The 25,404-nt window shown below is 33.1% G+C and overlaps 2 protein-coding genes across 2 annotated transcripts; both read left to right on the top strand.

Moving 5' to 3' along the window:
• The first annotated feature begins 578 nt into the window (after nt 1-578).
• Nucleotides 579-5,293, top strand: LOC134283731 (carbonic anhydrase-like). Its single transcript, XM_062766209.1, has 7 exons — nt 579-699; nt 2,813-3,025; nt 3,375-3,529; nt 3,620-3,712; nt 3,877-3,946; nt 4,055-4,212; nt 4,397-5,293. Exons 1-7 carry the CDS (start codon nt 633-635, stop codon nt 4,598-4,600), a joined length of 960 nt encoding a protein of 319 aa, XP_062622193.1. The 5' UTR covers nt 579-632; the 3' UTR covers nt 4,601-5,293.
• A 9,262-nt stretch (nt 5,294-14,555) lies between these two features.
• LOC134283732 (carbonic anhydrase-like) lies at nt 14,556-25,348 on the top strand. The gene is made up of 7 exons (XM_062766210.1): nt 14,556-14,752; nt 20,689-20,877; nt 22,154-22,299; nt 22,488-22,580; nt 22,747-22,813; nt 23,945-24,102; nt 24,773-25,348. Exons 1-7 carry the CDS (start codon nt 14,689-14,691, stop codon nt 24,965-24,967), a joined length of 912 nt encoding a protein of 303 aa, XP_062622194.1. The 5' UTR covers nt 14,556-14,688; the 3' UTR covers nt 24,968-25,348.
• Nucleotides 25,349-25,404: the final 56 nt, after the last annotated feature.

Genomic DNA, 25,404 nt, shown 5'->3' with positions numbered 1-25,404 from the left:
AGTCAATTACAGTCCTGAAAGAGTAAAGCAATCTCAATTGTGACATTTATTTGTTTAAAACTCGTTACAAAGAAAGGGGAATACATGTAGTTTAGTCATGCAGAAGCGAATATTTTGAACAATATGCAAAATCTCTTTATAAGATGGAGGACCACTTTTAAGGTATAGAAATATCGAGGGGGGGGGGGGTTAAGTAATTCATCAGAACTTCTGAACAATTGAAAGCAAAGAGGTTTGTCTAAAAAAAAAACTCTAACAAGGAAACGGAAGAATTTTAAAAAAGAAAACTATCGAAATAGAATAAAGTGGGAGAGCACCCCATCCCCTTCTATTTTATTTGAAAAATTATATAAATATTATTTGGGTGCCTGTTTAAGAATACACCAGCATGAATGCATGATAAACCGAGAAGAAAGTCTGAAATTTCTGGACAGAGGATTGGAAATTAGTTGAGACAACAATGGGCCTTCGTAGGATCCTTCGGGTTCCAAAAGACCCCCTGAGTTGAACATTGAAAACCACGAAGCGTTTCGTCTTTCCTGTTCATCCGATTAGGGCTAATACACACCAAGGTTATATTTTATAAATACTTCTTTGAACTTTGTTTTTGATGGTGATTGAAACTGCTGAAAATGGCGAAAATGTCCATATATTGTTTTGTTGCTTTACTATTAGGGAATGCGCCTATTATTAATGGAGGTAAGAGTTGTAAATCGATAAGAGAGGAAATAACACGGGCAAGAAATTCTGAAGTTGAGTAAAAAAATTAATAATTTTTCTTAAAGTGATGCTCTTTTGGAAAATTTACTTAGTAATTAAATCAAATATCATAGATATATTACTAACCAATCAAAGGACTCAAAGGGTTTTATTTGCACAAGTATTGCACAACTGAAATAGCAATTACGACAAATGAAAGTATAAATGTGACACTTGTTATCACTTGAATGCTAAGAATTGCTAGATTATTGAGGCCTTGGATTGATTGCTTTTGAAGTGTTTGACATAGCTGATTTATATGCAATCTATTTTAATGCTGTTTACGCAGACAGCATAAAAGCAGCGTTTTGCTTAAAACACCTCTTATATAATTTTACAGTTTCTAATATCTTTAAAGATCAGACAGATTCTGTTTAAATACCTACCATAAACATTTCTGGTCCAAAAATCTTTCAAGAGTATTAAATCTTTTGTTCATATGTTAATAACTGAGCATTAATGGCTATACATGTGATCTTCTACCGGGCTGATGACGAACTTTCAATAAGTTGCACAAAGTGACATGTGATCTTCTACCGGGCTGATGACGAACTTTCAATAAGTTGCACAAAGTGGGCACGAAGCTTCGTTTTCAAGGATAGGGTGTAGAATCATAATTGTCAGCAACATACAAGAAACTTATTTTGAAAGAATAAAGAAATCAAAATTTCTCAAACTCGAAAGAACCTATTTCGAGGGGATGGGATGGGGTGAAGGTTCCATTTTTTGACAAGATTTTCTTATAGTGTTGCATTCACGGGCATGCACTTGATTACATTTCCGTAGGAGGTAATTATGTTCCCCAAACGAAGTTGGGGTACATATTGTTTTTACTCTGTTTCTTACTATTATTATTTTTCTTCCTGGGAAAATTTTGTCCGCGAGTGATCTTGTAAACTACACATCCAACTTAGGTGAAACCTTTTTAGGGTCAATAGACATGTTATGTAGATTTGCGGAACGAAGGTCATTTTGCGCGCACGTGCTTGCAAGAGCGCGCACGTGCAACACGTGAAATGATCAATGTAATGGATATTGCCGTAACTTTCCTATTTTTTGATGAAATGTTTTGAAACTCATAACGTAAAGATATATTAGTAGTATAAACAAGATGACATGGTCAAAATAGCAAGATCTCACGCACATGCACGTGTGCTTCGCTCTGATTGGCTGAAATTAAAGTCTCAATATCTTTCTTGTTTTCTGTCATAATCCTTTAAAATTTTGAACATAGTCATACATTATGGAGATCTACAGTTTGAATTATAAGAATTATCAAGAAAGCACGTGCGTGCACGTGTGCTGCAATCTGATTGGCTGAAGTTTTAAATTTCTATAACTTTCTTCGTTCTCAACAAAACGGGGTGAAATTTAAAATATGAATAGGTATAAAGGAATCCTACATTATGCTACTATTAAAATTGAATGCAAGGACGTGCATGCATGTGCGCATGCGCAAAATAAATATCATGCTTGAAAAATGGTAACATATTTTATATTTGTATTATTTTTTTTTTGATTCTCAGTATATAAAGATATGTTAATAATTTAGCCCACATGCCATGATCATTTTGCATATGTATGAATGTGCGCGCGCATGCAAAAGTTATATAATATAAAGTTGATATCATTGTAACGTTTTATTCTTAAATGAAATCCTTCGATACTGAGCAAATACAAAATAAGTCTAACATGAATAAGGTACAAAGAGGGATTTGGGGAGCGTTTGGGGAACATCTGTAACGGTCCCCGTTACAATTAACACTAGTTACACTGTATTTTCCACACTGCAACAAAAACCACAGGGGCTTGTGTAGATAAAATAAATCAGTTAAAAAAATTAGTACCTAGGAGAAAAAAACATTTTCTCCTAGGTACTAATTTTTTTAACTGATTTATTTTATCTACACAAGCCCCTGTGCAAAAACGGGGTAGATTTCAGTGAAAGTATCCTTGTCAGATTAACATCAAAACATTACTTTCGTGAAAAAGCAGCCCCCTCCCCCCGATACTTTGTGCCTGCACTGACAGACAAATTACATGTATTATTCAGCAGGCCACACTTGGTCATACGAAGAGGGATCAAACGGCCCATCCTCCTGGAAGTCTAGTTATCCCATCTGCGATGAACAGGCCCAGTCCCCCATTGATCTCCCTCCCATCGCAACTATGACGTATGATAGAAAACTGGTACCATTCCGGCTTCATGATTTCGATAAACCAGGCTCTACGTATAATCTGTCAATGAAAAACAACGGGCACACTGGTAAGTTCAACTCCACTCAAGTAAAATGGGATCTTATAAACGAAATACATGTTTAGTATATTAGTATTTATGGAACATAACTCTTCATTTATTATACTGAAAGAGATAATCCTGAGATAATTTTGACACTAGAAAAGATTCCATATTCTGTTTAGACACAAAAAGGGATATATGTTGGTAAACTAATTTTACGGATCAACAGATAAACGGGATTTGTAGATTTAGTACATGATAATTTTCACCGGAAGCTTTATCTAGTATAATTTATGAAATTCAAGGGTTAGAAGCATTATTGAGCCCGCATGAATTACTTAATAAATTTAGGTAGTTTAGCTTTTTTCTTAAAAAGTGAAAGTGGACTTAGAAGATAATGCCTCTGTGATGGTTTCCGGTGGAGGTTTGGTTCACTCCACCTACAAAGTGGCGCAGTTCCACTTCCACTGGGGTAGTAACAACACCAAAGGTTCGGAGCATACATACAACGGGATGTCCTATCCAATGGAGGTAAAATTTAAACTACAAATCATGAAATTAACGTCTTTGAACAACTGAGACTCAGAGTACTTGAAATAAAACACACGTTTCTATTTTCAGCTTCACATTGTGACGTACGACAGCCGTTATAATAACGTTAATGAGGCCGCCGACAAACACGCAGGACTGGCCGTTCTTGGTTTCTTCTTCGAAGTAAGTATGCCAGAAACTTATCCATTTATCAGGAATAGTTTATTCTTTAAACAGTTTAAATTTTAATTGCACGTTATTGATATTTCTGTTTGCATTTTATCGAAAAAAAATATTAAAATTGCAACGATAAATCATTTGTAATTAATCAGAATGATTTTTTATAGATAAATGACGACGCCAATTGTAATTATTCTCCGTTAGTGGAAGCCATGACGAACATAGAAGTTTACGACGGTATATATTTTACCTTACACTATAGTAACACATAACGAAAATGAACAATGAAATCAATATTAATATAAAAGGGGAAAAATTAAAAAATAAATTCCAAAATTCTTGCAGGGAACAGTTTTAAGTTTCCTGGTTTTAAGTTGCGCCATCTGATGCCGATGATGTTCGGTCAATACTTCCGGTACGAAGGCAGTTTAACCACGCCCCCTTGCTTTCAATCAGTACAGTGGACTGTCTTTTGGCAAAAGATTCCCATTTCTTCTGCTCAGGTAATCAGATGAAAGCAATTCAATAGATGTTTCTAATCACTGAGAAAATCGACAAAAAAGCTATAGATGTGCATGTCAAACATAACAAATATCAGGATGAAAACGAGTTAAGTAAATAATAAAAATCTAACTGTACAAAAGATATTTATAAGGTCGGTTCATGTTGCTAAATTTTACATTGCAGATGGAGAAGTTCAGAAAATTATATACAGATTCCAGCAAAGCTCACTCTTTGTCCAATAACTACAGACCTATACAGGCTCTGAACGGACGAACAATCCGGACCAACGTCAGACTTCCGGAGACTACTTCCGGTTCATCCAGTGTGTTCAACAACATTTTGTCATCCATTCTTGTTTTAATATCAGTGTCCAAGATTTGGGTTTGATAAATGAAATTTTTGAAATATTTTTAATATTTTAATTTAAGAGTGTTCGTTTACTGTTGCAATATAGTTCACAGAAAGACATCATATATAAAAAGATATCACTTAAGTTTTCATAAATAAGGTCAAGGGCTTTGAAATGTAGATCGCATTTACTGATAGGAAAACCAAAATAGGGCGAATTGATAATTATAAGTTATAAACGTATGCTAATGAGGAGTTTAATAATTATTTTGAGTCCTAGTTGCATTAAATTAAATTTATCGAGATATTACAGTAAGCTAGATTTCACTAAAAATGTTCTTTAATAGCTCAATAATGTATACTTTAATAAAAACGCAAAATATATGTATATTAAAGAATCATAAATTTTCAAGTTCGTTGACACTAGAATACTTATGATATTTGAGAACAGTTTAGTCATGACGACAGGTGCTATGGTGTACACAGCTAACATACCTTTAGATGATTTTTACAGACTGCTGTTGATTCCTTTATCCCTTAGATACAACTATTATGTACTCAAGCAGATGTAAAAATAATTGTTCGGTTTCTTTCTTTTCACTTTTTTTAAAGACCAAAAAAACAGTACTTGCGTAGTTATAATATACTTTTTTATGATATATATGTATGAATTTAAATCCTGTTTTTTATCTATTTTAGTTGAGAAAAGATATAAAGTACATGGGAAAATAATGCGTGTCTTCTTTTTCTTTTTTTTTTTAGTTAAAACATACGTTTTGCACTATTTTTGTAAAATATATCAGGATCATGAATTGTATGTAATACAATGAAAAGGGAAAAGATATAACGAAAAATAATCGATCTAAAAATTATCCTAAAAAATACACACATCTGTGGATATGACATGAACATGGACTCCTAGAAATTTCAAAGGTTGAACCAGGTGCCATGAAAAAGTAAGCATCCCCTGTTGATCTGTCACATCCGCCATAAGACCTTTGCATTGATAATGTAGACAGAACATTTCGTAGTCCAATTCAATATTAAAACAAATTAAAGACCTAAAAATTGTTGTTAAACAAATCGGCCAAAACACGTCCCGGTGATGGGTTACATATATTTGCTAACAAGGTCATTATATCGGCGACAGAATTTACGAAATGCTGGCTTCAAACCCTGTAACATCAACTTATATGTCAAAAGCATGTCAAGAATGGTATTTGCGGAATGCTCTCGACTATCCAATGGGAGATATAAACACCATCTGTAGGTGATAACATAAATAAAGAAGGTTGACGATGTAAAAGTTAAAGTCATCTCGACTGTCACTTTAATTGTTAGTTGGTCCTTACAATGCCTTCCAATGTTGACGAATCACACTACCAGTGCTTCAATCAGAAAGGAATGCCTTTTGTACATTTAAATGTGAGGTCCTTATTACCCAAAATTTCAGAGCTACGGATTTTTGCTACAAAATCGAAAGCCTCAGTCATAGAAGTTAGTGAGACATGGCTAGATCAATCAGTTTTTTGATGGGGAAATTAACATTGAAGGTTATCATATATTACGACGTGATAGGAATAGAACATGGGATGGTATTTGTTTATATATACACAACAAATATGCCTTCACCCAGCTGGAAGGTATAAACAACAATAAGGACCAAGAGTCAATCTGGGTTAATCTATTTTTACCAAAGACCGAACCAGTTCAGATTGGAGTGTGCTACAGACCACCTTGCCAGTCCAATTTTCTAGAATATTTTGAACAGTCTTCAAATGCTACGAAGCGACTGCTAAACCTACATTTTAGGAGATTCGAAGTCGTCAAAATGCGTCCGGCGACGTCATTTCCGGTCAAACCGGAAGTCGTCAGAAAATGCACATTTTTGCCATTCTTGACAAGTTTTTGGGGAACATATGTCACTGGAAGCATAAAACTTAATTTTCCGTCCGTCGACATCACTTCCGGTCAAACCGGAAGTAGCCAAAAATAGCTTATTTTTTAAGGTTTTGACGCAAAATTGAAATTATAAAGTCACTGGAGACGACTTAGCTCATTGCTTTCTTTTGTTGACGTTACTTCCGGTCAAAACAGGACAGAAGACTTACTCGTTGTTTTGCAACGAGCTTTGCTCTAGTTATTATTATTATTATCATTAGTTGTTTCAATTACAATTATGTGAATATTTGGTTTATATTCATACTACAATTCATTTTTAAGGATCTCTGTGTTGTCAACTTGATCCCATATCTTAGCTATAGTATTTATTTTTTTTTCTGTTTATTTTATCTAACATCCAATTAGTATAAGGACCCCATTGGAAATAAGCCATTGGCTTTCATGGGTTATCCTTGGTATACAAATGTAATGTCTATCATATATATATTCATGTCTTCCGAAAACTGATTGATTCCGATATTTTATCTTAATTCTATTGTTTAGTGCCAACTTTTATATCTATCATAAAATTATATTGTCAATAATGCATTGTAACAACGTATATGTAGTATACCAAATAAATATCTATCTATCTTAGCATCTATTTTCTGTTTAACATCTAAATATGAAACTTAAAGGATATGGCAGACACTGTGGTGTCTTGTACTTCAAGTTCACTGAGGAAAAGGTAACAAAGTGCGCGGTGATTTCTGGAAAAAGTTCCAAAAAATGGTATACATGAGGACAATGTAAAATATTTAAAATGCATGAATTCAGGTCATTTTGATTTACTTAAGTATTTATTTTTTATAATATAAAAGTAAAAACTATTTTCAATTTGGTTCTCAGCGACAAGGTTATCATTCTACTCAGTCCAAATTGATAAAAGGAAGGGTATACACTATATTAAACTTAAGATTACAGTTACAGTGGTCATTTTTTTTAAAAAAAATGGTGATGAAAATTATAGTAAAATTTCGCTGTCATCCTACTTATAATTTTAGCATGGCTTTGTCAATTCCAGAGAGCAATTTGCGTTTTAATGATAACAACCCTTTCCCCCACTTCAGTGAAATTCGAAAAGTAAGCGAGATAAATTCATTCCGTCATGCGTTATTTTCGTGTTCAGTCAATGTTTAATTTTGAAAATTACGTGAACAGAAATATATACCAAGCATGAAGGACAAAAGGTTGTCTATATAATGAGTCTGCAATGTTTTACCAATTCATCCGCGAAGGAATGTTTCCTTTGTGTTCCGAGATCGTAAATGCATTTCTGGGCCAGTGTTAAGTTTATAAGAAACAAGATATGTGTATTTAATTATTTTATTTTTTAAATTAAAATACATATATATCATTTTGATAACAAGAGGAAAATAATACAAGAACAAAGGAGGAAAAAACAGAATTGCAGTATTTGTTTTTCAATAATATTCAAAATAAAAGTAATTGAATATCAGGTAAAATGTCTATTTGCAATGGAGTCCTCTTCCTTGGTTCAAGGTCATTTGTAAATAGCAAGTAACAAAAAAAATCTAATAAAAAATATAAAGTACAAAAAACAAATTGCATACATAATTATCTACTCTAAATTTAAGATCTTCGTTAAAATTTTGTAATGTTTTCAATGTGATAAAAAATGGGTTTTATCTTAATAGAGCGAACAACTGAAAAATAATAAAGTTCAATAACCTTATCTTTAAAAAAGAATCAGATAAAAAAGGTTTAAAAAATTAACAAAGGTATGCGTTTACTGGTTACGCAATAATAAAAAAAATTAGGACACAGAAAAATATATGACTTCTTCTTATTGCATGTACTACTTAAGCCCAGTTAAGGGACACATTAAACCAGCTGTCCTTCAGAGGGGTTTACAGAAATTGTATCCATAAAGGAAAAATAATGATGTGTGAATAATCCGGGTTTAGTTTGAATTCTATGTATGTAAAAATCATGCTATACAATAGAACAACGAGGAAAATATATCGTTTAAAAAGTGGATTTTTTAAAGAAAAGAAGTCCTTTACAAAGAAGAAATGAAACCACCTAGAAGCCAAAATGTGGTCAGATGGCGTACAGTGCATTCTAGCCGTTTTAAAACATGTTTCATCGCCGGGCGACAGGTGCTTTTCTACTCAGCATAAAAACGCCCTTCAATGACCTTGCGCCGAAAAATCTAGGAGAGAGAGATTCTACAACTCTTTTTTTTGGGGGGGGGGTTAAATTCAAATTTACATTCGATTTCTAAAGTTACGACTTTCCAATTTTTAAAATATATAAAAAAAAAAAACGACCCTTAGTAGTGGCAATGAACTAATCGTGTTACCTGCATCAACTTTTTTGCGTTTCAACATCATAATGTCTGATCGTAAAATTAAAACGATATACACTTTTTAAAGATTTTTTTCCTACAGTTTTCATGTTATTTTTTATTTAGATGCTGCTTGCATCCCCTTTTATGTTTTTGTACGGTCAATCATATGCAAATTCCAGCATATAAAAAAAATGTAACAAAAAGTTAGAGAAAGGACCACTCTCCCAATAAGATTTTAGAGTTTGGATAGTTTTCTTTTATTGGCTTCATCAAATAACCACAGGCACCTGAAGCATGGATAATACCCCCCCCCCCTTTTTTTTAATAAAAAAAATGTAGAGTGTTTAGAAATATAAAATTTCCCCGTTTGGATAGTTGTACTTTTTCTCATTGGCTTCGAATAAAAATACAAATAACCTTGTCGTTAAGCACTGATACTATATCAACAACTTATATCACTTTTTAATATTTATGTTTTTAAAAATGTTTATTCGCTAACTGAAACAGCTGCAAGTTAAAACAGTAGATGTTGCCCATGTGAAAATTAATTATGATTTTACGTCCGTTCAACGTCCCTTGTGTGGGCGGCGGAAAGGGTAAAAAAGACATTAATGTAAAACTAACAACTAATTTCAAAAACATAGTGAAATACAAAACAGACAACCTTAAAACCAAATCAACAGACTCGTTTGCAAAATCAACAGACTCCGATGCAAAACCAACGATCACCAATGCAAAACCAACAGTCATTCACAGAATTGACGCTAGATGGCGTGCGAAAAACAGACATCTTTTTCACCCTTTCCGCCGACCATACCCTTGGAGAATTTTTCATTCGTATTATGTCGTCACCACTTTCTGTCGAGTAGAGCAATAATGACATTGATTGTATCGATTACATATTGAGTAATATTTCATTTATTTTAATCTGTGTTATTTTATACCAGGTATCAAAGGACAGCTCGCTTTTACCGCATGAAAAAATATCACGGAATAAGAACTCTTTAGCGGACAGAGTGTCGAAGGTCCATACATGTTGCAAGTCATCAACAGAAGTTATATGATCAATAATGGATAGAAGGTACATGATAGACCTTTCTTACAAAAAGCTGTGAATACACATCAATTTTATTTTGTACAACCATCCCCGTGGGAAAGGTCCCCCTAAAGACATGTTAAGAATCCCTGCCGTCATGCTCGTCTGGCCTAATGACTTCTGTCCACGAAGATTGAGAACATTTTTTGTCTGTCATTCTGTCTGCCCAATACTTTATTGGTTAAATCTAGAATTATTTTAAACAGAACGTTTTTGCACACTGTGTTCAACACTATAGTTTTAATGCCCTCTCAGCTATACTCAGTTCAAAAGACGACCTTCTTGTCCGTGATGCTTGAAAGGATTGACCAGAGGAAGTCTGGTATAAGTTGTGGTATTACAAACTTGTATGGGTGCTCGCTTTGCGAAATGGTAGTCCCTGAATAGCGGCCACTCTAAGCCTACATGTTGTTGATAGAAATTTCAATCTCTATTTAAAACATCTTCCTGTCCATAACAAAAGCTTCGTTTATGGCCAAGAATCATTGTTTATATCACAAGTTGACCGAATTTAAAGGCAGTTATGTTAAACAAACACGCAATATATATTCAACGTAACATTTTATTTAACAAATTCGTTGATCTTTGCTTGTTTGTGTAATTTTTCCATTAGATTCTTTTGTTAAAATATTCTGGTCATAGTTGTTACGGTACAATATTCGACATTTGGAAAGCGGCAGAAAAGACGTTCGGAATTAACTTATGCAACATCTATTGGTCGACGAAATCTCGGAAATAGGCCGATTAGGGGAATGTGTTGATTTTATAGAAACAACGTAAATATACCATGTATACTAACCTAAAGAAATTATACAGAGCAAATGAATCATTAATTTTTTTTTAAGAATAATAAAAGTTTTTTTTTTCTATTTTTATTCAAATAAGAGACATTTTTATTTGCATAAATCTTATGATGTGCGAGACTTTTTATCCCACATGTACCTGGTATACCGGTATTCGAGAATTTTTAAACTGTTTTAAATACCTTTATTTTATCACGATTTAAAATAATTGCAGTAGTGTGAGTAGTCAGATCAAAAATTTAGTATAAAATTATTAACAGTTTAATGGAAAACAGGTTATCAAATAAAATTTAATCACCTCATTCGCAACTTCTCGGGCCTTCAAACAATACCATAGGAACACTTGGAGTAATGTCAATATCTTAGAAGGCTCAAGTGAGCTTTTCTGATCAATTTTGACCGTAGTCCGTCCGTCTATAAACTTTTCACATTTTCAACTTCTTCTCAAGAACCACTGGGTCAATTTTAACCAAACTTGGTACAAAGCATTCTTGGGTAATGGGAAGTTTAAATTGTTAAAAATAAAGGGCCAAGTCCCTTTCCAAGAGGAGATAATCAAGAAAAGACAAAAAATAGGCTGGGGTCATTAAAAAATCTTCTCAAGAAACAGTAGGCCAGAAAAGCTGAAACTTTTGTAGAAGCATCCTGGGATAGTGTAGATTCTAAATTGTTCAAATCATGACCCCCGGGGGTTGGGCGGGGCCACAATAGGGAATCCAAGTTTTACATAGAAATATATAGGAAAAATCTTTAAAAATCTTCTTCTCAAGAACCATTGGGCCAGAAAAGCTGAAACTTATGTGGAAGCATCCTGGGGTAGTGTAGAATCTAAATTGTTCAAATCATGACCCCCGGGGGTTGGGCGGGGCCACAATAGGGAATCCAAGTTTTACATAGAAATATATAGGAAAAATCTTGAAAAATCTTCTTCTCAAGAACCATTGGGCCAGAAAAGCTTAAACATATGTGGAAGCATCCTGGGGTAGTGTAGATTCTAAATTGTTCAAATCATGACCCCCGGGGGTTGGGCGGGGCCATTGTCCAAGTTTTACATAGAAATATATAGGAAAAATCTTTAAAAATCTTCTTCTCAAGAACCACTGGGCCAGGAAAGCTGAAATTTATGTGGAAGCATCCTGGGGTAGTGTAGAATTTAAATTCTTAAAATCATGACCCTCTGGGGTAGGGCGGGGCCACAATAGGGAATCCAAATTTTACATAGAAACATATAGGAAAAATCTTCTTCTCAAGAACCAGTGGGCCAGGAAAGCTGAAACTTAGGTGGAAGCACCCTGGGATAGTGTAATTCTAAATTATTAAAATCAAGATGGGGGTGGTGGGAAGGGGGGGGGGGTAGGGGGCCACAATAGATATAAGAAGAGGGGGGATCTGGTAAAGAATTGCATCACCAAAGTTACTGTGAGCGATGTGGCCCATGGGCCTCTTGTTTTTAATTTATTTACTTGTATTGACAAAAAAATATTTAGTTATCCAAATGAGATACGAAAATCATATTTGATCATTGTCCTTTAAGTATGCGATTTTGTCTGACCTTGGATTTGATTTGAGTCGTTCTATCTTAGGTTCGGTGTTCTGAACAGAAAACAAAACCAGATTTAACATCCTTGATCACATGAATGTGAAAATCAGCAAAACGTTGAAAGCTGGATGAACTTAACAGAACGTGTCCAATGCGATATCAAAATACATTTAAATGCGCTGTTCAAAAAATATATTAAAATACATTTAAATGAATGTTTAACTATTTTCTCACTACATCACCTTGTAAACTTTAGTGTAATTCAGATGAATTTAAGGTAATTGTTTTGGAACTTGCAAAAACTTCTGAAAAACCCTAAGCGATAGTTAAGATTTCACACATATTTGATTTAAAACCTGTATATGCCATTTGAAGTTTTAAAAAAAGAGCGACATAAACAGTCCATCCTCGATCTTAACAAAATAACAGGATATGGTTCTTTTCACATGTATATTACAAGATGTTGTCGTTAGTAGAAGTAAAGGAATGGAAAACCAACATGATTCATAAAAGGATAATTGTAGATTTTAATCTGTTCAATTCAAATTAAGAATTAGGTAATTTGCCGGATCGCAAATATTCGACTTTCCAAGAACATACAGGGGGTGTAGCTAGATGTATATATACGCAGAAAATATCAGGGGGTGGGGAAGCTCGTGGGTTTTTTCCAAATTTTCATTCATTCTCTTTTCTTTAGAAATAAAGACTCACAATTATATTGTTTTTACGCAAAGACTTCCACTGAATCTTATACGTATACTTAAAACTGGATTTCATTTTGTACTTTTATTTAAGAATTACTGTCTAGTTTGTTGGTTATGTCAGGCATCAATGATAGCTGGAAATGTGGGATAATCTGCATAAATTATCCCACGTTTGCAACTATAGATTCCTTATAATTCCAATTCATTGAAAATTAAATTGTAAATTTAAATTTAAAAAATGTTGTTTAATAGATTTAAATTACACATGGCCTTCCATGTCAATTTCAATACTCCCCGCCCACTGACCTTAGACACGAAGACAGACGCATGAGATCTACATGTATAGGCATTCTCCTGACCTTTGTTTTCGCTTGGCGAAATTTACATTCCGGTTGAATTATCAAGAAATCAACTCACCTAACTTTCAAAGAGTTATCACAGATAAGAATAGGAATGGAAATATCATAGTATAATGTACTAAAGCATATAATGTTCAGAAACAAGTAAAATATTAGTGGAAAAGTATTGTACAGTATTTTATATTATGTATCATTTATTCTTGCCATTCAACGATGTGATTAAAATTTAATTTCTCAGACGTCTTGAATATTGTCAGTCTATAATAGAATATGTGGAAAACGTATTGAAAGATTAATTGGGTTTCAATTTTGGTAATGATTAAATAAGAGATTTCAAATACTTTGTATGAACAGGATAACACAAAATTTTGTTCGAAATAATATGACAAAAATTATTTGAATCAAAAATATATAGTAGATGATATTAACCCTTTTTTGGCAGAATGATATATATATATACATTGTTTAATTTGCGTATAGGCAGCTATGCACCGACGTATTTTTTACCCATTGTAAAGGTAAGTATTTCTAAACAATGACAACCGTAGCTACTGTTTGTTGTTCTAGGTAACATTTAATCTACACACAACCAGAAATATGTCCATAAAAAATATAATAAACAAATAAATATACGATAAATAAAAATTTTGAGTACTTAAGTTATAGTCAAATAATATAATAAGGATCCCTTCGAAGTTGGTCTTTATTGAACAATATTACATTTTTCCCGACATACTCAGGTTAACTAAATCTGAGGTACGCATCGATCCAGCAATTTCAGTGACAGAGGTTAAAGGTTATACACGGTCAACATAATCGATATGGTATTGGAAAACCTCATCAAGTCCAACCCTTTGGGAAAGTATCAACACGACTCGGTTTCTTTTATTAATCGCAGAAGGAAGATAGAGAGTAGAAATAGTCAAATGAAGTTGTTTGCGCAGACAGACCAAAGTCCTGTCCAATCTATATCAAGTTTATTTTCTTAAACAACCATTTGTTCATTTTCGGTATATTTCTAGTAGATCTAATACTATCATTCAGAGGAGGAATAGGATAAATGATGAAATGAACTTTGGAGCAAGCTAGTACACTTTTTAAAAAATTATTGAACTTTTTTGTACAGAAATTTCAAAATCGTTTATATGAAAATTATAACCCAAATGGGCTTCCCTTCCGAAAACCCACCAAGTCTATTACATACATTTTGTGTTTTAAATATTCTTAACCTTCAGAACTAACAAGACTCATAGCTCCATGACGAAACATTGCATCCGATAATATTTGTGATCGTTTCTCCGGAAAAAAAAATTTTTCCCTGACTTTTTATTTGGTTCTTTGATAGGATATAAAAATTTTGGATCAGAAAGATGAAGAGCATATTGGTACTTTCTGTCATTTTGGGGCAATTTTTATTGTCCGGTGCCGCTGGAGGTAAGACTTTTCTCAGAGTCGTTAAAATAAATTATAATTTTTTTTTTACTTTACTTTAATTTTATCCAAAACCACCAGCATGCCAAATCAAAATAAAAAAATTAATTAATTAAAAAATAAATACAGCATTCATCCATTTCTTACTTATCCTTTCTTTCCTTTTTATGGAATTTAAGATACGGTTATTTTTTTTTTTTCATTTTATATTAATTTTAATTCACTAATACAAATTAGAAAAAAGTTTACTGAATTGCTGGTTGGGTTCGTTGGACATACAGGGATACAGAGATAAATTGTATGTTTCAGTCATTCGCTGTATGGTGAAATCCTCCCATCTCATTCAAATATCCATGTTATTTTTCTTCAACATCTGGGCCGTCCCCCACCCCACCCCCAAAATCATAAAACTTATATTCTTCCTGTGCAAATTGTTAATCGATAGGGCAATGAATTTTATATATTTCCTGTTTGAAAAATATGCAGACAAAGTCGTTTTTCAATTTTCAGCAACGAATTCGGTTATATGTCTCTATAATATAGGATCGATGTTAAATACATTTTTAAATATTATATGAAGTAGCTAATCTAAAATATATATTGATTATTACGTCCGTATGTTGTAAATTTAAATGCATTGCCAGTAAATGTAAATTTACATTAAGAAATGATTTCGTTTGTTTGTTTGCTTAAGTTTTTTACGTAATAACCAAATGACCTTTAAATGCTGACCAAGCCCAACTGAACATGCTAAGACGCTTAAAATCCGGATCATACGGTCATTTCATTTCATATCAAAGAAATACACAAACAAAAAAGTCTTAACTGGTTTTGACTAGAAAAAAAGAGGTTATGTGAACGTTTATCTTCTGTGTATCCCCAACAACAATGACCATACGCTGTTTGATACAAGCAATTATGATTAAATGGACAGAGATCAAGCGTATAGAAAGGATTTAGTTCCCGCGAGGGCATCCAATGGGTTGACGAGAGGTGGTATATATGTACTTGTTATAATTCAATGAAAATTCAAGGCCAACATATCAATCTGTTATTTTTAAAGCTTTGATAGAAATTGATTGCTTCAAATAGCATGAAAATTTAAATTACTCTGTAATTCTTCCATTAGAGCATTAATTCTACGAAAAGTAAAGTTTACGACGTCAGCAATGTTAAAATATGTTCATTAAAGAAATCCGGCTGACGATTAAACCCGTCTGACGATAAGCCAGAAGGAACACTATAAGTGGCGAATTCTGAATTAAGTTGTGTATATTTAACACCTAAGGTACATGCCGAACATCTCTAATTTGAAATACAGGTGTAGTTCATTTTTTAGATATTAAAAATTACTTCTAAAACTGTTAAATCAATTCCGAAATCATTCTTCTGTTTCCTATAAAGATGCAGAAAAATCAGCAATAAAAAGCATCAGTGCACAAATAAAATTTAAACATTATCTCTTTATTTAGTATTTTGCTGTCATTTAGATGGTTTTAAATTAAGAAGACTTTTTTGGAGCGAAGACGTGTGTGTGAGATGATAGGGAGGATGTGGCGGGGAGGGGGGGTGTAAGGAAATAAAACATCCAATCACAGGAGTTCGCGTACCTATCAATTTTGCCGAAATTTTTGGTAAATAAAAAAAGATACGTAATACTTATTATTATTATACGTATTACGTAATTTTTTATTTAATGAAAATTTCGGTATAGTTGATAGGTACGCGAACTCCTGTGATCCAATCAACCAATAAATTATGGTCACGTGACACATTGCTAACTGGGTTTTAATAATGAAAAGAAAATATTCAAGACATGCATGTATATAAAATAATTCTTTAATGCTTTATTTTATAAAGAGCTTATCATTCAAAAAAAAAAGAAAAAAGAAATCCTTATACTCAGGTTAATGACCTTTGCTTTGACCTTCTCAGTTACAACCTTTACCGCCAAGGACTAGTTCATTTAAGTTCCTTAACTACCCCTTTAACTTTTTATGCACTTTTTTATATTTGCTCTTTCATTGCAATTTTATATCACTTTTTTCTATAAGAATTAAATACCGCAACGCTTCCCATTTTATATGCTATATTTAAGAGTTTTGCCTCCATCATAGGATGTCTAATTAAAATAAAATTAGCTGTTTGAAAAGGACAAGTGGATCGCATTTACTATTTAGCTTCCTGAGCTGAAGAATCAGGTGAGTTTTCCTGATCAAAATTTTTCAGTTGTCGAAGTTTAAATAAGAAAAATTTATAATTGGGGTGGGTCATGAATTTCTTCTTTCGAAGTTTAAATAAGAAAAGTTGATAATTGGGGTGGGTAATGAATTTCTTCTCAAGAATCAGTGGGCCAGAGGAGATGAAACTTACATGCATATGAAAGCTGGCCATGGAAGTGAGACGTGTTTCATTCTGTTTTCCGGTGTCATTAAAAAGAATTCCAGGATTGGTATTTTTGTCCTTAATTTTGTCCAAATTCACCGACATACATAAATATCATATTTTTTTTATCCAATATATTCATTTTTTTTTAATACTTTCTTTCTTCTTTCCTTCTTTAGGGAATTTAAATCCGACCCATATTAGGACAATGATACTTAAAGAGTTTTCAGCCTATTGTCCTTTACAAAAATTTGAATTTTTCAATTAAAATTTGTATATGACATATAAATTTTAATTGAAAAATTCAAATTTTTGTAAAGGACACCATACATATCTGTTATGCATTCAATTCCACTGAATCCGAGGCTAATATGGATCAGATACCTTAAGATATGCTTCAATTTCGTAATTTTGTAATTAACCTCAATATACAGCGGCAAAAGGACACATATTGAGATTTTTTTTTAAAAATCGTTCCCATGAAATAAAATTCGTTCCCACGTAATTAAAATTTAATTCGTTCCTGTGAAATAAAATTCGTTCAATACTTATCAGATTAGACAAATTTTTACCTAACTGCTTTTGGGGCATATAATAGCACCGATATAGTGTTACAGTGTATGTAGCTGTATGGTGAAGCCCATCTTTCCCATTGAAAAATACATGTTAGTTTTCTTCAACATCTGGATCCCCTACCCCTACCAAAAAATCGATCGTTTAAAGTTTATAAAACTTGTTTCTCTATTGTGCATGAAGTATGTCTTGAACTAATTTTCCATTTGAATATGCAATAAGTTGAATATACTGGCGATGTTAAATACGTTCTTTTAAATATGACATGAAATTGCTTATCTAAAATATACATGTATATTGATTGTTATATATGTGTAAATTTAAATTTTATTGCTACTTAATGCAAATTTGCAGTATAAAATAATGATAACATGACCACATGACCATAAAATGCTGACTTTGCCCACGTGAAAATAATATTTAAGGAAGCTTTAACATTTAAAAAGTGCTTTATGGACTTGAAGAAAAATACACATGTATCATATAAAGATGCGCCTATTGGGATTATTTAGTTAGTTTTCGAAATAGGGTACCTGCCTTATTTCAGCAGGAAAATGTTTAAAGACAATAGACTTATCATGAGCAGAAATCACTCTTGTTTACTTACATAGGAAAAATAAATGGAAAAAATGAATTCATTTACTTATTCTTGGTCTAATAGAATGCTAGGAATATTTTAATCTCTTACAAATTGTGTAAGTAACTGTAAATAACCCTTTTTATCTACTAGTATTTTACTTTTAAGGGCAGATCAATCAAACTGCAAAAAAACTACCCTATAAATAGAACTCTTTAGTGTATAGTTTAAAGAGCTTCCTTAAAACGCTTAAAATCCGCATCATATGGTTAGTTCATATAAAAAAAATTCTAACCGGTTTTGACTAAAGAATAGTTATGTGACTTTTATCTGTTGTGTACCCCTAAACACAATGACCCTATGCTGTTTGGTACAAGTAATAATGATTTAAATGAAAAGAGATCAAGCGAAGAGAGGATTTAGTTTCAGTTATGGCGCCCAATGAGTGGGCGATACATGTAGGTGGCATATCTGTCCTTGTTATAATTAAATGAAAATTCAAGGCCAAAGTCCATCTGTTGATATTTTCATACCTTTCATTGGATTTGATTGTTTCATATAGCGTAAAAATTTCTATTATACGTAAGTCTCCCATTAGACATTAATTCTCAGAAAAGAACAAAATAAAAATAAAAAAAGATACGTCAGCAATGTTAACATATTTTTATTAAAGAAACCCATTTGATGAAATTTGTTTTAAAATAAGCCATGAGGAACATTAATGGATATTCTGAATTAAGTCGAGAGTGTATTTAATTTCAAAAGAACTTGTGGGATAATTTTTGCCTGAAATAATCATAATACCAAATTAAAAATTACATCCAAAAATATGTCCAGTATATTCCTTTTTCTTTTTCTTTTTTTTAAATATCAAGCTTTTTAAAAAACCACTGCACCGATATTATGAGATAATATGTCCTTTTTATGGACTCATATTTATATTAATAAAAACTTTATAATACAGAGAGATGGAGGATATATGTGTGTATGAAAAGTGCATGTGTGTGACAGTGTGACGTAAAAAAAGATTTTTAAAAAACTAACAAATTAGGGTCACGTGACACACAGTAAGAGGATTATGAGATGTTTTGATATATACACGTACATAAACTAATCCCTTACTGATATATTTTATTTAGAGATTGTGATGCAGCAAAAATCATTGTTAGGTTATTGACATTTTATTTTACCTTTTCTCATTAGAACTTTTACAGTCAAGGACTTGTGGTAGCTCATTTTCATTAAATCCGTTCTATTCCTCCTACTTCTTTTGACTTTTTAGGTACTCAAATGTCACTTGTTCTCTATTAGAATCAGAGACCATAACGCTTTTCATTCCATATGCTGTATAATACAGGCTTTTATTTACCACGTGGCGATTTATATGTCTAAATCAAATTAGCTGCTTGAAGAAAATAAGAAGATAAAATTTTCTTTTTAGCTCACCTGACCCGAAAGCTCGAGTTAGCTTTTCTGATGGAAGTTTGACTAAATCGTCGATGACACGATAATACAATGCGTGGCGCAAAAACGATTCAGCAATGAAGATGAAGCAGTGGTAAATAGATGATGACACCAATGCGATACCGTGACAATACGATGACAATGTATCAATAGCACGATCAAACAAAAGTAAATATCGATTCATCGTCATCGCACCATCGTGTCAACGCTATCATACCATCGTTTCATTGTCAACGGCCCATCGTCATAGCATTGTCAAGACATCGTCGTCGCCCCTTTGCACCATCGCTCCACTGGCATTGAACTATCGTCATCATCGCCATCGTATTATCGTAACATATCGCAATATCGATCCAAAACTCGATGGTGCAATAGTAAACTACATGATATGAATGGGGATAGGGTCATTTAGCTCACTATCAAGCCATCGAGCGAGCATCGACTAAGAGTTGATGGCGCAATAATTGCTAGACCCTATAACGATGAAGCGATGATGCTATAGAGCGATGACGATGATGCCATGCCGCGACATTGCATCGACGACGATGCGATACCAGCAGCACGATGGCGTGGAACCCTTCATCGCACCTTCGTATTATCACCTTGTCACATCGCCTTGTCACTTCATTGTCATCGCACTATTGCTTCTTCATGGCATTATCGTGTCATCACACTACCGACACAAATTATCCTGTCATCGCCTTACCGACCCAAATCTCGATGTTTCGATGACGTAATATTGATCTTGATTCACTAGATACATGTGCTGCAATGCAGGGACAATTTTAAATGTTGATGTACATGCAATAAATTTTGAAATACAGAGTAATCAATATTTGATATGAAAAAAACTATAGTGGCCAAAAAAGGATCTATGATTTGATGTTCTTTTCTTTTGTCTGGTTGATAATGTTTGTTTTTGTTTTGTCTTTTTTTCTAGTTTGGAACTATACAGACCAGGCAGCATGGAGTTCGATGCCCGGGTCACAGTGCAGTGGTAGCAATCAATCACCCATCAATTTTCCTCCTATGGTTGAAATGGTCTACAGCGAAAATCTAAAAGCATTTACTTTCACCGGTTATGATCAACTAGTAACTAGCCCTACGATTGTAAATAATGGACACAGTGGTAAATATTGTACACATTCATTCAAATTCAGGACTGATTGTATTTTCTATTCTCACAAAATATCTTTAAATATTATTACCCAGCTAGCTCAGGAAGCATATTGCGGAGCCGGAATTTTATTGCAATGTAATCTATTCTTAACAAATAAGGAAAAAAAGTAATAAAACGTCATTTCTAAAAAGAAAAGTTTCAAGAAACTTAAACTAGCTTTTGCTTTATATAATATTCAATATAATTTGAAAAATATGTTTGATATTTCCTCAGGCACCTGAAGTATGGATAATACCCCCCCCCCCTTTTTTTTAACGAAAAAAAATGTAAGAGTGTATAATACCTCAAAAATATATAATTTCCCCGTCAAACACATCTATATGTCGTTATATGCAAGCAGATTGTACTTTTTCTCACGTTTAAAGAATGGCCCTATGCGGTGTATTTTTATTATACCGAATAGGGCCATTCTTTAAACGTGAGAAAAAGTACAATCTGCTTGCATATAACGACATATAGATGTGTTTGACGGGGAAATTTTATATTTTTGAGGTATTATACACTCTTACATTTTTTTTCATTAAAAAAAGGGGGGGTATTATCCATACTTCAGGTGCCTGTGATATTTCTTCTTCCGAGGAAGTACTAGAACCGATTTATCTTGCAATTCGAACACTTCTCAGTGACGCATACTGTATACTAAGTGAATTATTACTCCAGTTTCACTGGATAACTTATTTCTGAATCTAAAACACATTTAGATTTTTTTCTGCTGATCTATTCACCACGATAGTATAACTAGTATTTAGTCTATTGTAAAGTCTTTCTCCAGCTAGTAAAATATATACCTAAATTGCAAGGTTCTGTGATAAGAGAGGTAACTCAGTAGGACAAATGACTTAAATTAATTGGCAATTATCGAATTTTGCTACGTAAATTCTGAAATTGTATGCATTTTAAATTAGATTTCTTGAGTTTAGATCAAATTAAATACATTAATAACTTGATCTAAAAGGTCACTTTTACACTAGATTGTTGTAGATAAGTTTAAATTAAAAAATTGAAATTTTTAGCATAATTTATCTATTATTTTAGACATAGATGTACATGTATAAGAGGACGAAAAACATTATCAAAGTTATACAATAAATCAATTTATTTAGTTTGAGTAAAATAAATAAATTAATTTATCAATATGTGCAAAAACTGCACGCTTTTTTGTGCATGTATTGAGTGAAGTGAAATTGCAGAACATTTATAATTAATTACATAAATATTCTTTTAGTCACCGTGACGTTTACAAATGATGCCCGTGTGTCGGGAGGCGATCTGGGAAGCACATTTAAAGCGGCCCAGTTTCACTTCCACTGGGGCAATGACAACACCCGGGGGTCAGAGCACACCTACAACGGCATGACTTACCCAGCGGAAGTAGGTCACATAGTATTGTCATAGTGCTGAAAAGATATAGAAAATAATGCTAAAAAAAAGATCAATTTGAAGTCATAAGTATGTGGCATACCAATACATACTAGAAGTCAGTGGAATGTCTTTATGTACAACTATTACATGTATTTGGTTTTTATTGAGAATATGATTATCAACAACCCATTTTTCAGCTCCATGTAGTCCATTATAATACAAAGTATGCAGACATCAGTGAAGCTGTAAGCAAGCCCGACGGACTGGCCGTGTTGGGGTTTTTCATAGAGGTTAGAAAAATTAACATACTTCGTACCTATTAATTTATGTTTTTACCTATTGTATATGTTATTAAAAGAATCCTTTCCGTACCCCTCCCCCTCTCCCTTTTCGAAAAAATGTCCAATTTGTTGTCAAGGTGTGTGTGTTTTACCTATTTTTATTCAACCTTTTCAGGTTGGTCCAATTCATAATTGCAACTTTGGACCGGTCATAGATGCACTGAAGAACGTCCCAGACAAAGGTGTGTTTGATTTGCGTTTCTTTCCCGTCTGAATAATGATTAAAAAAAAACAAGTAAATAAAACATCAGAGCACCTATAGATCGTTTTTAAGTTTTATCTGTCTCACGACGTTAATTCCCGTATTAACAACCGAAGAAAGCATTTTAATATGTATGCCCCCGTAAACGAAGTTTCGGGGTTATATAGTTTTTGTCGTGTCCGTCAGTCTGTCTGTCTGTCTGTCTCTCTGTCCGCAAAAACTTTAACCTTGCCCATAACTTTTGATTTAGTAGAGCCATGACTTTCATATTTCACATGTGTATTCCTTGTGACAAGACCTTTCTTTGGATACCACCAAATTTGACCTTTTGACCTTGGAGTTTGACCCACTTTTACATGAAAATTTTAAACTTTTACTTTGGCCATATCTTTTGAACAGTAGAAACTAGGACATTTATACTTCACAGATGTATTTTTTGTTGAAAGACCTTTCATTGAATACCAACAACTTTGACCCTTTGACCTAGACCTTGTAAATTTCCGTACTTGTGAAAAAACTTTAACCTTGGCCATAACTTTTGAACAATAAGGGAAGGGCTTTCATACTTCATATGTGTAATCCTTGTGAGAGGACCCTTCATTGGATACCAAGAACTTTAACCCTTTGACCTTGACCTTTTTGTTTGACCTACTTTTAAAAAGCAAACCTTGAAAATAACTTTAAAAGGGTTGGGGCTAGTGCTTTCATACTTTACATATTTAATTCTTGTGACAAGACCTTTCATTTGATAACAAGAACTTTGACCCTTTGACCTTGACCTTGGAGTTTGACCTAGTTAAAAAAATTAACCTTGGCCATAACTTCTGAATGATTAGGGCTAGGGCTTCCATACTCTACATAAGTATTTTATGTGGCAAGACCTTTCATTGGATACCAATTACCTTGACCCTTTAGATTTTTGTACTTATTGAAAAAACTTTAACATTGGCCTACTTTCAAATTTCACAATTGTTTTTCCAGTGAGGATACCCTACTTTTGGTACTAATTAATTAAATTTGCATTTAAGAAAAGTTTAATCTTTGCTATATTGCTATACATATGGGGGCATCAGTGTTTCACAAACACATCTTGTTATTCTTTAAATTTCAGGTAATACTTCATCGTTGACCCCCTTCAAACTCCGTCACATGCTTCCTATGCAGCTAAGAGACTACTACCGGTACATGGGGAGCCTGACCACGCCCCCCTGTTCTGAGACGGTCAAATGGACAGTCTTCAGGGACAGGCTTTACATGTCCGAAGAACAAGTAAGAATGAAGACAATAGGGCTGGGCAAAAATATCGATATTTCAATATATTGCGATACAATGACAAAAAATATCGTATCGCAATACGATTTTGTAATATCGATATATTGGCAATATATGCTTAGATTAAGGAATTTTGTCATTAAATATAAAAATGGACTTATGAAATTTTGTTTTTAAGCCAAACAGTAAGACAGAAGTTGTTTTTTGGGAGCATTTCAGAGCAAAACTTAAATAAAATCAACAAGATTTTTTTCCGTGTTGGTTACTTATAGTTATGTACATTCTGCATGTAAATTAAGTAAATATACTAAGTAGTAAGAAAATGCCATCTTAAGTAGATTGAAAATATTGCAATACATATCGCAATACACCTTAAAATATCGCAATATAACCCAATACGAAATCTCGGGCCAATACCCAGCCCTAGAAGACGAGCAGGGTTAATTAACGATTGGTTTATATCAGTGAAAATTTTACCTGTCATATGGATCGCCTCCCCAATTTTTTTTTTCAAGTTTTGTAAACAATTTTCATATATTTCTTGAAGGTCTTCTCGTAGCCTACGTTTTTATTTATGACTGTACATAATTACGTGATGATTCTACAATTCTTTGGAACATTTATGTCATTACTTTAGACATTATAAAATATACGCTTACTTTTTCAGCTACAAGAATTTCGCAAGATCTACTTCGACTTATCAAAGTCCAAGGTAATGGTGGACAACTGGAGGCCTCCTCAGCCTCGCAATGGAAGGAAAGTTTACATCAGTTTCGATGTCAACGCCAATTCCTCACCGGTGCATCTGGTCAATTTATCCTTAGCTATTTTTATATTCTGTGTTCAATGGTTAGCCATGTAATCATAGTTTGTGACGTCGAAATTCTACAGCAATAATGTCAAGTGTATTCCCACATCGAAATATTTTCCATTTTCATTAAATAAGATTATAGCATACTCGAATGTGTTTCAGTGAAATGCAGATTTTTTTTTTCTCAATAATACATGGACAAGAGTTAAAAGTTATCAAATGTTTTACATGCTTGTATAAATGATTGGCATTTGCGTGTTTTGTGTGTATATTGTAGTTAATAATTTGAGTGTTTGATGTGCATATTGTAATTAATAAGGTACTGTAGGAAAATTTGTGTCACTTCAACATAAAATTTGTGTCACTTCAATATAAAATGTATACTACTGTTTTGTGAATTTGTACATGTAAAATATAGACATCTACATTTCAATAAATGTAAATAATTAGGAATTCAATATGTAAATATTGTATTTAATGTAAAGAAA

The sequence above is a fragment of the Saccostrea cucullata genome, unplaced genomic scaffold (genome assembly GCF_032062105.1).
Source record: "Saccostrea cucullata isolate Sc308-1 unplaced genomic scaffold, CSIRO_AGI_Scuc_v1 ctg451, whole genome shotgun sequence".
Lineage (NCBI taxonomy): Eukaryota > Metazoa > Mollusca > Bivalvia > Ostreida > Ostreidae > Saccostrea > Saccostrea cuccullata.
This window is presented reverse-complemented; position numbering and strand designations above follow the sequence as displayed.